This window comes from Ixodes scapularis, unplaced genomic scaffold (genome assembly GCF_016920785.2).
Source record: "Ixodes scapularis isolate PalLabHiFi unplaced genomic scaffold, ASM1692078v2 PGA_scaffold1__304_contigs__length_218370807, whole genome shotgun sequence".
NCBI lineage: Eukaryota > Metazoa > Arthropoda > Arachnida > Ixodida > Ixodidae > Ixodes > Ixodes scapularis.
The window spans coordinates 29552579-29565178 of NW_024609846.1; the positions used below are offsets into that span (position 1 = coordinate 29552579).

The window sequence follows — 12600 nt, forward strand, 5'->3', positions numbered from 1 at the left end:
ATCGCACCCTTCGACGCAGGAATGTCCCAAATCCACCCAAAGCCGGACCTCCTTGGCCTTCGAGCCGAGGCGACGGCGGTACGCGAGGGCGTTGGCGAGGTGAGACAGACGCAGGTGGCGTGTGACGTCAATCTGAAGAGGGGAGCAGTCGTGATCGTAAAAATTTTCACGACTCCTGCAAACATTTTCACGACTCCGACAGACCGTAAAAATAGAAGCGTCCGCTTCAATTTTCACGATTTGTCGGAGTCACGGGTTTTGTAGTGTCTTGTTTGGACACCCCTTTAGGTGTCCATGACTAAACACGTGAGGTTTGCATCGGGTAGAGGCAAACCTCACGTGTTTCTCCTTTCCTCCTTTTTTTTCTTTTTTCTTCGTCAAGTTGAGATTGTTATGACTGGCCCCTCTTTATTCCGACGTCGTTCTGAGAGTACGCTGAGCGAGTGCACCAGACCGTCAAGGGTTCAAGTCTCGCGCCACGACGATGAGATCATCCGGACGACTGCGCGTCCCGTTGTAGTGCTAGTGCTACGCTACTGAAAAAAAAATTGTTTTGGTTTAACAGAAGATGAAAAGTAGTATACTTCGCCGCTGGCGCCGGGTCCAACAAAATGATCTCCCAAGCGTAACTCGCAATCCTCGCCGGCGACTACAATATTCTGATGCGCCTGAGACGCCTGACAAGTAAATCGTTTTTAACAAAGAGGAGCTCCCCAGGCATGGATGGTCGGAAGGATGCGAAGGATTACGTGAACAAGCATCGAAGCGGGAACGTGCTCCGATGAACGGATTATCCGTGCCGGGGTTTGTGCGCGGGGGAGTCCGGCTTTGCAAAGGCGCGGCAAAGGCGCTGACGACAAGGCGACCATAGGAACAGGCGGCCAGCTGCGAGGTCATTCCAGTGGCGCCTCCCGTGGAACCTACCGCTTGAGTCAGAACTCACAAAAGACAGACAACACGAAAACAACAACTCTCGGAGTGTCCCCGTCTTTCAGTGTTGCAGCTGGAAACGCGGCGCCTGCGTGCATTACCGGTTTTATATTTTGGCTGCTCGTCGCCACCTTGGCCCAAGGACGCCTTCCCGAAGAAGGGGGCCCCTTGTTCGGGAATGCCACTTTATCTGCCGGCGTCTTATTCATTTCTGCGCTCAAACTTTCGAGATGGGCAAAATTAGCACTATATAATTCCGAAAGTAGTTAGTAATTTGAGTAGAAGTTACCCGAAAAGAGTAGATAAATTAAATTACTAATTACCCAAATCAAGTTGTAATTGAAAGTTACCAAGTTACTCGAAAAAGTAGTTAAACTACAGTAGTTTGAGTTGAGTAGTTGAACTACGTCCAAGTCTGAGTCAATCAAGTCAGAAGTGCTTCGTCATGGCGTCTTTCTGCGTATGCTACAACAGGCGATAGATTTCATGGACCGGGAGAAATCACAGAATCAGGGGGTTTCACTATACGTAATTGGTTTAGCCGAAAATAGGGGAAAAGCAGTTGGCACAAGCGTCGGCTGGGGTCACCCTTACCGTGACACAGAGCAGTAGAGCACGTCGCTGGCTACTCATCACGTGATGTGACCCGCGAGAGTAACTCGCATGTACTCAGCAAGACGCGCGGATATTTTTGTGAATTACGAAGACTTTAAGAGTGAAGGTGAGTCACTTTTTTACACATTGGTACCATATCGTTTTTAAACATTTTCTATAAAGTTGTATGCGTGGATTTATGCCTGCCGTTATGAATGTATAACTGTTTGTGCACATTCTATATTTTGTATTTAGGTGTCTCATACCAAGACTTCACTCGTTTTGAGGCACGAAAAACCAAATAAATAAATAAAGACGCGCGGACGGCACTCGCGTCTTCTCCTTCCGCCACTGGAGCGAGAACCGGATGTGGTTCGATGCCACCCGCACAACCTGTGTGGAATCAGTAAAGCACTTGGCTACCGGACGATCACATCGGGATTTTATTCCGAAATAGAGCAGCTCCGAGTTGATGGTCACAATGAAGCTCGGGTTTGGTCTTCACTTCAGGTCCGACCATTTCTGCGCCAGCTCCTCGGTCATAGTCTTGGTCTCAGCGAAGTACGGCAGCTGAGCTGACACGCGTTCGTAGTAGGAAACCAGTTTAGAGAATTTTTTGCGCTCGAAAACGGGCAGCTGTAATGAAAAAAAGCGACACTGTCTGAGTATAACGTCAAACCGGATTCGACATGGACGTTCTCATTAAGGTCCGCAAAACCACCGGTGTGTTTCGGACATTCCCTGACGGGTGTATACACGTGCCACGTACAAAAATGCAGTGACGCCGCCTTCCGCGTTCAAACCCATTCGCTCGATTCCATTGCAGAACGGAGTGGTATACTACGAAACTTTGACCGCTGGTTATTCCGCACATTTTACAGTCATTAACATTTAAAGAAACACAGCTAGGGCTTGTCCTAGCATGTCCACACCTTTCGTGACTCGTTTTCGACGGTCTTATCGGCTCATGCTGCAATCTTATTGGCTGCCGAACGATCAGAAGATTCTCGGGACACGCCGGGCCTTTATTAGGCTGGCAGTGACTACGTACAGCGACCTTGAGATAAATCAACATCGAGGATGGGCGTTTTACTTTTTACACGGGAGCTGTTAAGGGCTAGTTTCCCCAGTTTCGTGTCCGGTACCAAACAAATGTCGACACAGAACCACACAAAACTCTGGACCGCTACCGCCATCTATGAGCGACGGCGGTAACCAGAGAGGGGCGGATGTAAGGGGGGGGGGGGAGGCGGGGGAGGGGTAAACGGGGGCGCCTCCCCCCCAAATAATGTCGACCCCCTCCCCTTTTAGGAGGACAATTTGGCATGGGTGAACCTCTCCTGCCCCGTCCCCTGAAATAAAACCGACTGTCGGCCTGCCAGGTGGTAGAAGGCTCGATACTAAAGGACGAGGGTTTAAAACAAGGTAGGTCGCACCCTAGCGGGCACACTTGTGAGGATTCTGGTAATATTACAGCGCGTAGTACTGTTCGTTATGCTACGATTCTTGTTTTTCTTTCAAGGCAAGGAAACTACCACAACAGGTTAGCTGCATGATATTTTTCGAAACGGAGGGAAATGACCTCTTCCTTCCGCAAGAAAAAGAAAGTAAAAACGAAAAGGATCGAGTCCGTCAACAGTGCGAAGGTCACTGCACACACCGCGATCGCACATTGCACGACTTCCGCCTTTTTTTCCTATCTCCAATAGGCGGTTATTCTTATTCAATTTCGGTTATCTGCAGATTTTTAAACCCTCCCTACATCGTTCCTGCTCGCTTTCAGTGCACACCGATGCACAAGAAAGAATGGGAGAATAGTATCCTTACAAATTTTCCCGCCCCCCAAAACAACAACAACAACAACGGAGTTTTGGATTTGATCCTGCAACCAGACAACCAGTCTGGTTGCCGCCGTCGCTCATAGATGGCGGCCACCTTTCCAGCTATCTAAAGTTCCCGTATAGGCTCCCTACGGGAGCCAGAGTTGCGCGTTCACCCCCGGAGCGCCGGCTTTTCTGTACGGCATGCGGAGTCTTCTCCTCACGTGACTGAATTCGGCGAATAACGGCGCCGAGCGTTAGGGGCGCGCGGCGCGCTCAAAAGCAGGGGAATGTACGCCGGGGCGCGCGCGACGTCTCCTTACCTGCACGACACTTGATCCGGCTCCTCACGTGATCGGATCTCGGCGAATAGCAGCGCGGCGGCACGTGGAAAACAGACGCGCAACTCTGGTTCCCATAGGGAGCCTATACAGAAACTCTACAGCTATCATAGAAGGATGGATACTTGGGCGAGTTGGCGGGAATTCATCGTAGGAAATACCGCGCAAAACAGACGAGGACGATGAAGAAACACGCGGGACGAGCGTACGGCTTCGCTAGTCTTCCTTCTTCACCAGAGTGGAAAGGCTGAAAGCTTTTTTTTTTTATCCGTTATCATCAGAACACTCGTTCTCACGAAAACCCGGCGGTGTCTCTCGTCTGTAAGCCACAGAGAGAAAGAGAGAGGGAGAAGGAGGGGAGAGTGACACGTACGACGCTCCCTTTGTTCCGAAGTGCTGACGTCAGCAAGCGTCATTTTCTCCCCCTCTTTTCTCTCTCCTCGTAGCTGCCAAACTGAAAGACACCACCGGGTCTTTGTTAAAGGGACCATGAAATGACCTTTTTACTTTTTCCAGATAACTTTTACATTAAACCGTCAATGTTCACTGAATGCCGAACAGGCATCCGTTTTCGTATCGGTTTATTAACTTCTACACAAAACTTTATTGAAATATCGACTTTTTCATTCTCTCCAACTGACCGCAAAACAAGCCGTGACGTAGGCCGTTTCCGGAACCGGAAGTTCTCTCGGCAGTAGGAGAATGGGAGTGTTAGCGGCAACGAGTTGGGGTGCGCCGGTAGGTTTTACTGCGCTGATGTCACCGACGTATTTCCTGAATCGGCGCCTCTCATCGCCGCATCGCAGCTGAGCGAAATTCAATGAGATATGTTCCGCTACAGCGACAGCATGGGACTAGTCCCATACGCCGGTATGCCTGTTGGGAAGTGCAGCGAGTCTTCCGGTGAAGACTCCAGAAGTCAACCACCCTGTCATTGTTGGCAGAAGGGCCGGCCCGTGTCAGTCGTTTGCAAAGCGACGTAGATGGCGTTTTTCGCGGCCTCGGAGATGCAGGAGCGAGCCGACGTTAAAAAGGATACGTTTGAACTACGAGTGTCAGCAAGAGCCACGTAAATACCTGTTTACACTCGGAGCGGACGCGCGCGCTTGATGGAAGTGCTGTATTCGCGCTGTTTGTAAGCGCTTCGGGACCGTTCTTTTACGATTGCAACTCGATACTGACGCGACACTCGGCAAAGAAAGGTTGGACCGGGGTTGTACGTATACCTCCCACGAACTGTTATAGCTCGACAGTGACGTGCAGTCTGTCAGAATAAAAATGGCATACCAATAACAAAGTGTACATACCGTGTTACGAAGGTAATCCATACGGCGTTTATTTCAGCTCTATATCACACAAAACAAGAAAATAGAATCGACGAGAGTCCCTTTTCGACGAGTGTTCGTCAACACTGCCTCGGAAAACAAGGGGAAGAGATTGACCTCACCTCTTAATCTAGAATTGAGGTCAGTGATCAAACTATAATACGGTAAGGGTCCACAAGGGTCGCGCGGGCATATTCCATTTAGCACGCCAGCCGGTTGTAGGCAGACGGTCTTGCGACGAAGCAACGCAGTGCCGAGTCGGAATGCCTGCTAGGCCTATATTCTGAGCAGCTCGCTTCGTCGGAGTCGGTGGGTCCAGCGTTCTTGTTCGTCGTGGTCTGTTTTAAGTACTGTTTTCTTGCTGCTTGAAGTCGGCACGCGCGGGAAGAACACGTAGAAAAATAAACGTTCAGTCAGTCAGAGTTTTGAGAGGAAGGAAAACAAAGAAAATAAATGTTCGTCGGTCGCCGTCACCCAAGTCACTGTCGGCCCTGCCCTACTGCGCACGCGCAGTAGTTGCTTCGTTTACCACACGATAGATGGCGCTTGGCTCTCAGCATTATCAAATTTATCAATTTTCGCCACACATCTCTAATTATGCTACAAAATGTGGATCTGAATATTATTTAACAAAACTTTTAGGAAACATTCGCCGGCTATTTATTGTTTACGATCGCGGTGCTGGTGAGGTAGGCTCTCACCCAATAGGCGACCTGGATTTGGCTGACGTGCTCCATTTCCGCGGATGCATCGTAGTGAACAGGCGAAGGAAGGAAGGCGCAAAAGAGTCCAGTTTTCTTTTAAAAGTTCTATAGCAAATAATTTTTTTGGCTCCCTATCTTTGTGTTTTTGTGTTTCTTTTCACACCTTTTACGACGTGCGGTGGATGAAACTCGATTTTAAAATCATTTCATGGTCCCTTTAAAGCAAGCCCTTTAGTTTTTGTCAAAGTCACGCGCACAGCTTGCGCAGAGTTAGAGAGAAAGAGGTGCCGCGCAACACCTCCTACATAACGAAGCCTTAGTGCTGAATGAGATGGCGTCATTAAGGCTGGACCACACATTGGAAACAAGTGGCGAATCAGCGATCGGCTTCGAGTCATATTTGAACTTTGAGCCAAACGTTGACGTAATCCTCGTATCCAATATGGGCCCAGCGTGGGCCTTCCCTGATGACGCCATCGCATTCAACACTACGGCCGTGTTATCTATTGGAGGTGTCGCACCGCAGCGTGGTGGAATACGGGCGCAGTGACATCACTATGGTCAGCGACAGCCCAGGTGGTAGCCCGCCGCCACAACACCCTTCGCCCCTCGCTCGCGTGGCACCCCACGACCCCCCCCCCCCTTTTTCAGTGCCTATCTGCATCGCCCCCCCCCCCCCCCCCGTAGTAGAGCTGCGTGGGCTGGGGTGTGTGCGTGTGTTCATTCCACGAGTGATATGGATGCGGTTCCTTCGACGAGTGGTATGTGATATGGATGACTGTACGAACCATGTTGGTTAAAACATGGTTCTAAATGTCCAGCTGGTCAAGGCACGGGGCAACCACTCGAGCAAAGGCCACACTGCTAATGCATCACGCAAAGGAGAGTCCGCAGACGTTGACTGTCACGTCGGTCCTACGAGAACTGTCTGCAGACGCACGTTTCAAGCATGCTTCGAAGATTCTTGAGGCGCAGATAGTTATGCCCTCATGCCTGCAGGGGACACCGTGTCTGTTGCATGATAAGTGCGACTTTCCAGCAACGAAGGCCTGAGCCATTTGCAAAATTGGAGTCCGTCGGACGACGTGTTCGGTTCGTTGACGGCCTCTCACCGTTATAGTGAAGCTGAGGTGCGCCACCAGGGTGAGGTCTGCCAGGGTGATCGCATCCCCGACGGCAAACTGGCCGTCGCCCACAAGGTGCTCAAGGCCCTTGAGGGCAGTCTCTTCCAGGTCCTGGACTTGCTGTGCCGTGGGCTTCTTCATTAGCATAATGGAATTTCTCTAGAAAGGCAAGGATAGTAAAAATTTGGTTTTGATTGGGGTCTAGACATGCTTATCATAAAAGCTAACAATGTTCACTCTGCACCTATTCACATTTATTGCTGCTTTAATAGGCAAGTAAGTTACACAATGCAATTGTACTCTGTCAAAGCTACCTGGTTATAGTGACAGTAAAGGCACGTCCACGCAATAGTGTTCGACTGCGTCTACTTTGCGGGTGATGACTTGAAGGTTGAAATTGAGTTGTGTCGCTTGATTGCCGTGGTAACTGGCAGTCCTATCTCAGCGCAAGCCCCAGCAGTACAGTAAAACCTTGGATGACCATCACTGTGTAAAACCGTGGAAGGCCTATAGATTTTTTAACTTCGTCTAGCGCAAAAGCCGAGGATAAGAAAGGGACAAAAACACGGCGCTACTTACAACTGAAGCTTCATTCATGTTGGCATCCGGTGTAAATACTATCGACGCCAAGAAAAGAAGCCAGGAAAGAAACAAACCAACACAAAAACTAAAAGGTTAATATCCGTGTCCAGGCTACGTGTCATCTACAGCAATATCACTGTCTGTTCCTAGCCCTTTATACAAACATTGTTCCTTATCTGACAAGGACAATGAGTGTGCTCTAAGGCACTGTTGCCCTAATCGTCCAATGTCACGAGCCTCGAAGATTTCTCGAGCGATTTTGTTTTCATTACTGTTAAGCACTGCACAACCCTCGAATGTGGGTTTGCAATGAGCGCATTGCGAAGAAGTATGCTAGCAGGAGCTTTTGAGAGTGTAAGCCGACCACATGGTACCTGTTCAGCGACAAATAAGTAGATTCCCTAACTCACGTAGAATTCCGCGTAGCGAGGCTGCACGAAGCTGGTCACGGTGGCCAGGACCTGGTCTACCCTTGCGCGTTTCTGCAGGTCCTTCGGGTAGAGGTCGCTGCCGGGAGCGTACTTGTTCAGCAGGTAGAGGCAGATGGCCGTGCTGCGGGGAGAATTGCCGGATCTGTCGGAACCCTATTACCCAGTGCTAAAGTCAGGGAGGTCTCGGGGGATCTGAACGCCCCCATGGATTTGGACGGGGGGCTGAGACCTCTTTGGGAAGTAGATCCCACCGTCTCGCCACAAGCGGTGAAGTGGAGAACTAAACCCATGGGTAAAACATAAATTATTTGGCCATGTTTCTGACGCAGCGTTCGTTCATGTCATCCAGACGCTGACACAGACGAGGGCTGTGTCAGCGCGTGGATGTTGTGCATATTAGTTTAAAGGGAAGCTGCTTGTCAAATTATGTCCTACTAACCCCCCTCCCCCTCTTTTCCGAGATGATTATGACAGAGACCCAATGACACCGGTGGGAGACTTTAAGCACTGCGTGTCACCTAACTTGGCAGAGCTCTCTTAAAGGGCCCCTCCGGAGCGTTCTGCGATGGTCTATTTATGGCGGTAACTCAATCTACAGGCACTAAGGATCCTAAACATCGTAAAATTACGGTTATGCGCGGCGTATTTCCCTACTAAAATTGCTATCGAAGTCCCCGGCATGCCCCCCTTTCTGAGATGACCCCGGAAAACGGGAGGGGCATCTCTTTACGCATCACCCAATAGCAAGCGAAGGATTCCGGCGTCATTGCGCGTCACCAACGCGGCCGACCGCCGACCCGCGGAGGAATCTCTCGAACACGCGCGGACCGTCGTCAAGGAACCCGGACTTTGTGCTCGGTAGTCGTCGTTCGTCGCACCGCACCGTCGCGCTGCTACTGCAATACGCAGTCGCATCCCACAGACGACAAGGAAAAGTTTGACTGGTTGACGTGGAAGGATCGCAAAGCTGGCTTCGGAGTCGGGATCCACGGGAAGAAGGAACATGTGTCCCGCAAACGCACGCCGGCAGACGCCCCGGGAAGCAGACGAGCCGACGCGCCGACGCATCACCCCCTAGCAACAAGCTTGCGGGGAGAAAACATAGTTCGCTGGTTTTGGAGTGATAATTGCGGACTATGTTTCCCGCACCACAATCAGTTTACATTTTTCTCAATCCCTAATTTACAACAAGCTTAAAAAGTGTTGCAATAATAACGTTCGCATTCACCGCGAGATGCAGCATTTCCATTGGTCAAGTTTTAGCGATGGGCAGGGAATGGGGGATCGTCTTCCAAGAGAAAATAGTCCCGATATATTTCTTGTTCCATCTACTTAATAAACGGTTTTGTTATCTAAAACTTTGTATACATATTAATTTGCACCTACTACGCAATATAACAACATAAACAGACGATCGCAGAAAGCTCCGGAGGGCCCCTTTAAGCGTTTGGTATTTTAGAATTTTCGGTTTTGGAGAAGGCGGCAGACGTTTCAAGGCACCTGTGACTTTTTTAGGGCTGCTCTTTGTTTAGTACTGAAAGCAATCCTTCGAAACATTGAATGGCTCAAGCAAGTCTAAAAATCTATATACTATAAAAACGTATCGGCAAATTAAATTTTAAATTACAAAAGGAGCAGTTGCGTTGTGTGGACGTTATCGGTAAACGTTTAGGTAGCCGATGACGAAAGCGAAGCGACCGGTCTCTGAACAGCAGGCTAGCAACTTGACGGGCCTGTGATCTGAACTTCGAATCTACTTCTCTAATACCGGATTCCTCCGAAAAAAAAAAATATATATACAGAAGCAAAAGCGCTAGTTGAGGGAAAGCGAACCCCCTCCCCCGCGAAATGCTTATGTTCGGACTGCCGTTTTCGTTGTAAAATTGTGTTGTGTGTATTTTTATATAGCCTGATGGTTAGTCTGCCTCAATGGGCGGGTTTTCTCTCAGCTGTCGATAAGTAATTTAGTCAGTGCACTACAACCGCTAGCCTGGAGCCTTTAACGTGCACTAGGCAGTAGTGATACACTACCGCACGCCAGTACGATGCTTATCCAAGGGATCTAATCTGGACACTTGGCGAAAAAGTCGACGAGAAATCCAGCGCCAAGGTCAACTGCCGCATTGGCCAATCACGACCGCAAGATTTCTCGCCGACTTTTCCACCGAGTGTTCAAATTAGGGCCCCTGATCGAAACAGGCAGGGGTGGGGATTGAACCGAGGACAATTGATCTCCGCAGCGCCTGCTTCCGGCCCACGTGCTCCGAGCTGGTGTGAGCTATAGTCACCGGATTCTGAGAAAGTAGCACCATTGCCTTCCCTGCCCGCTAGCTGAACACAAACAAATACCAATATGCAGACGACCAAAACCGAGCGAGGTGATTGACTAATCGGTCTCCTTTGCTACGGCAATATCCAGTTCGGCCCCTTTAAATCTTCGAAGATTCGAGAGGGTGGTCCAAATCCAGTCGCACCATGGTCACCATGGAGCATCATCGTACTGAAGGGGTTCCTCGCCAATATAAGCGTTTTTGGCACTGTGTATGCAATCAGCTTATGATCTCCACGGATCTCTAAAGCAGGTTTCCCATGCAGCGATTTTGGCACTAAAGCGGCGCGATTTCTGCCGTCGCGGCGCTCTGGTCAGCCGCAGCGGCTGAACGGCACGGTTCCACCCAGTTGGTTGTTGTTGTAAGCGTTGAAGTGAAATTATGAAGGGAATATAGAGTCAATTTTTCGCCGCGGCGGAGTGGCAGCTTCCGCGCTGGCCACTCACAGCGCGGCGGTAGATCACGTTACCGAAAAAAAAACATTGCGGGAAAAGTGGCGCATAGGACGGCGGCGTTTTCATGTTCTTGAAGCAGACGACAAGCAGAGAAAGCACAGACCGCCACCCGACGCAATTTCGAAATCGGTTAGTTTGTTTCAAAACTAGTTTCCTCGACTCTTGTACCGGCAGCCTAAAAACAATAGTCTATGCCAGTGTGTCTGGGATGCCGGCACAACATAGACCACATCTAAACAAATAAATAAGTCGAAACATATCGTTTCCGTACCGCTTTAACGGCCTTGCACTCGACGGAACGTCAGCGAGCGCCTGTGCATTCTTGCTGCTTCAGGGAGTGGCTCGTCGCGCGCATGTTATCCCTATAACTTAATTTTTTCATGTCACATATCAAATTTATGATATCTGCATTTTACATCACAAATAAATAAGGAAAGGGTGTGACTGGGGAAAAAGACGGCAATTTACCTCTCGTAGATCAGAAATCCGTCGTCGCGGATTGTTGGAACCTTGTGGAACGGGTTGATCTGGAAAATAGACAAATATGCGTTTACTTTATCACTCGCTCGCGGATGCAAAGCGTGAGCTATAATTATGCGATCATTGTGACGAACAAAAAGATATATCATATGTGCTGCGATCTGAGCGATTTGACTTTTATGTTATAAAAAGAAAATCTGAAGGGCATTAGAATACCGACTAAGTTCCCTAGCAGAAAAAAGGGCAATTAGCGCAGTTTTTTCCTCCTCCAGTGGAAGAAATCACGAAAACGTGACTGTCTCATAAACACTGCCTCCACCTCATGAGGATGGATGAAAAAATTGATGAGCGAAATAACAATGTCCAAGTTTATGCGTTACGCTTAAGATTACGCCGGCATTCTTGAAATTGTGCGAATGCGCCCATGTGTCCAACAAGAAACAACAACACACGAGATAAAAAAAAATGACCCCGTTTTTTTATTTTCGAATCGCCTTGTAAACTGAGTCATGCCGGCCTCAAGGTTAGCAGTGCAGTGTGAGAGAAAAGTGCACTTTAAAACGGCGACTGCAATTGCCCTGCATTCATCCACAGACCTGACCGGACAAGTTGAGATTACCTTCAGGTACTCGGGGCTAAGATGTTCCTTCTTGGCGAAGTTCAATTCCTTGACGTTGAGTTCCACCCCGATGTGCTTGGCCACCATGCGCACCAGAGCGCAGGGCCCGCTCCGGGACAAGTTGTACAGGTCGACGGGCATGCTTGCTGCTAGTGCCGAAGGTCACGAGAGGAGAACTGGCACTCGCACGGCCCCCCGGGTACCCTTTTATTCCCTCCGAACACCTACAGGGCGCCCCTCGCAACGCATTGCATTTGCACGCAAATGAAAAGAAAAAAACAACAAAAAAACTTGACGTATTTATGTTACCCCAGGAGTACCCGTGATCGTCTGTGCTTGTCATGTGTTGGAAAATTTTGCAAAGTCGAGCGTATTCATTTTTGATCCGAGTCTGGTCGTCTGCAACGCAGGATGTAAAACGGACTGAGGATCCGGTTGGATTACACGTGACAGGATACAGACACACTAAAAAAGATTACAGGCAGGATGTTTTGCGAGAGTTCGGCAGTAGTTGATTCACCGAAACGCTCAACTTTCCAATTATGTTTTAAATCAGCCCCCTTTTTTTTTTTTTTTTTTTTTGCATTTTCTAATTTTGGGAGTCTTTGTTAGGCTAGCGGGGGTGCTCGCGGCACCGAACGCGGGAAAGAAGCAATATTACGAATCGCATTATATGTTAAGGACTGCTACTTTTTCGTGTGAGCATGTTTCATAAGGTCAAGCACGTCGAAGTGCATGCTCACAAATTTTCCCTTCGAGTGCAAGCTCAAAATGCTTTAAAGCAAGGGCACCCTCCAGAAAAATGTTCTCACTGAAGCCGTTCAATACATTTCAAGTCGAGGTTTCTCCCGACAATCGACAATCA

The 12600-nt window shown here is 49.2% G+C and overlaps 1 protein-coding gene across 1 annotated transcript; it reads right to left on the reverse strand.

Annotated features, from left to right (window-relative positions):
* Positions 1–2025: 2025 nt before the first annotated feature.
* LOC8039877 (glutathione S-transferase 1-like) lies at positions 2026–11891 on the reverse strand. Its single transcript, XM_029995195.2, has 5 exons — positions 11736–11891; positions 11105–11163; positions 7831–7972; positions 6827–6997; positions 2026–2160 (listed from the first exon to the last, which is right to left on the reverse strand). Exons 1-5 carry the CDS (start codon positions 11874–11876, stop codon positions 2026–2028), a joined length of 648 nt encoding a protein of 215 aa, XP_029851055.2. The 5' UTR covers positions 11877–11891.
* Between the last annotated feature and the right edge of the window lie 709 nt (positions 11892–12600).

Bases quoted from the DNA above. Each gene is read 5' to 3' on its own strand.
- LOC8039877 (XM_029995195.2), bottom strand. From the start codon at position 11,876: ATGCCCGTCGACCTGTACAACTTGTCCCGGAGCGGGCCCTGCGCTCTG. The intron at 11,164-11,735 runs GTAATCTCAACT...TCTATTTTCCAG, and splicing joins TTAGCCCCGAGTACCTGAAG to ATCAACCCGTTCCACAAGGT. The intron at 7,973-11,104 runs GTAAATTGCCGT...TTCTCCCCGCAG, and splicing joins GGATTTCTGATCTACGAGAG to CACGGCCATCTGCCTCTACC.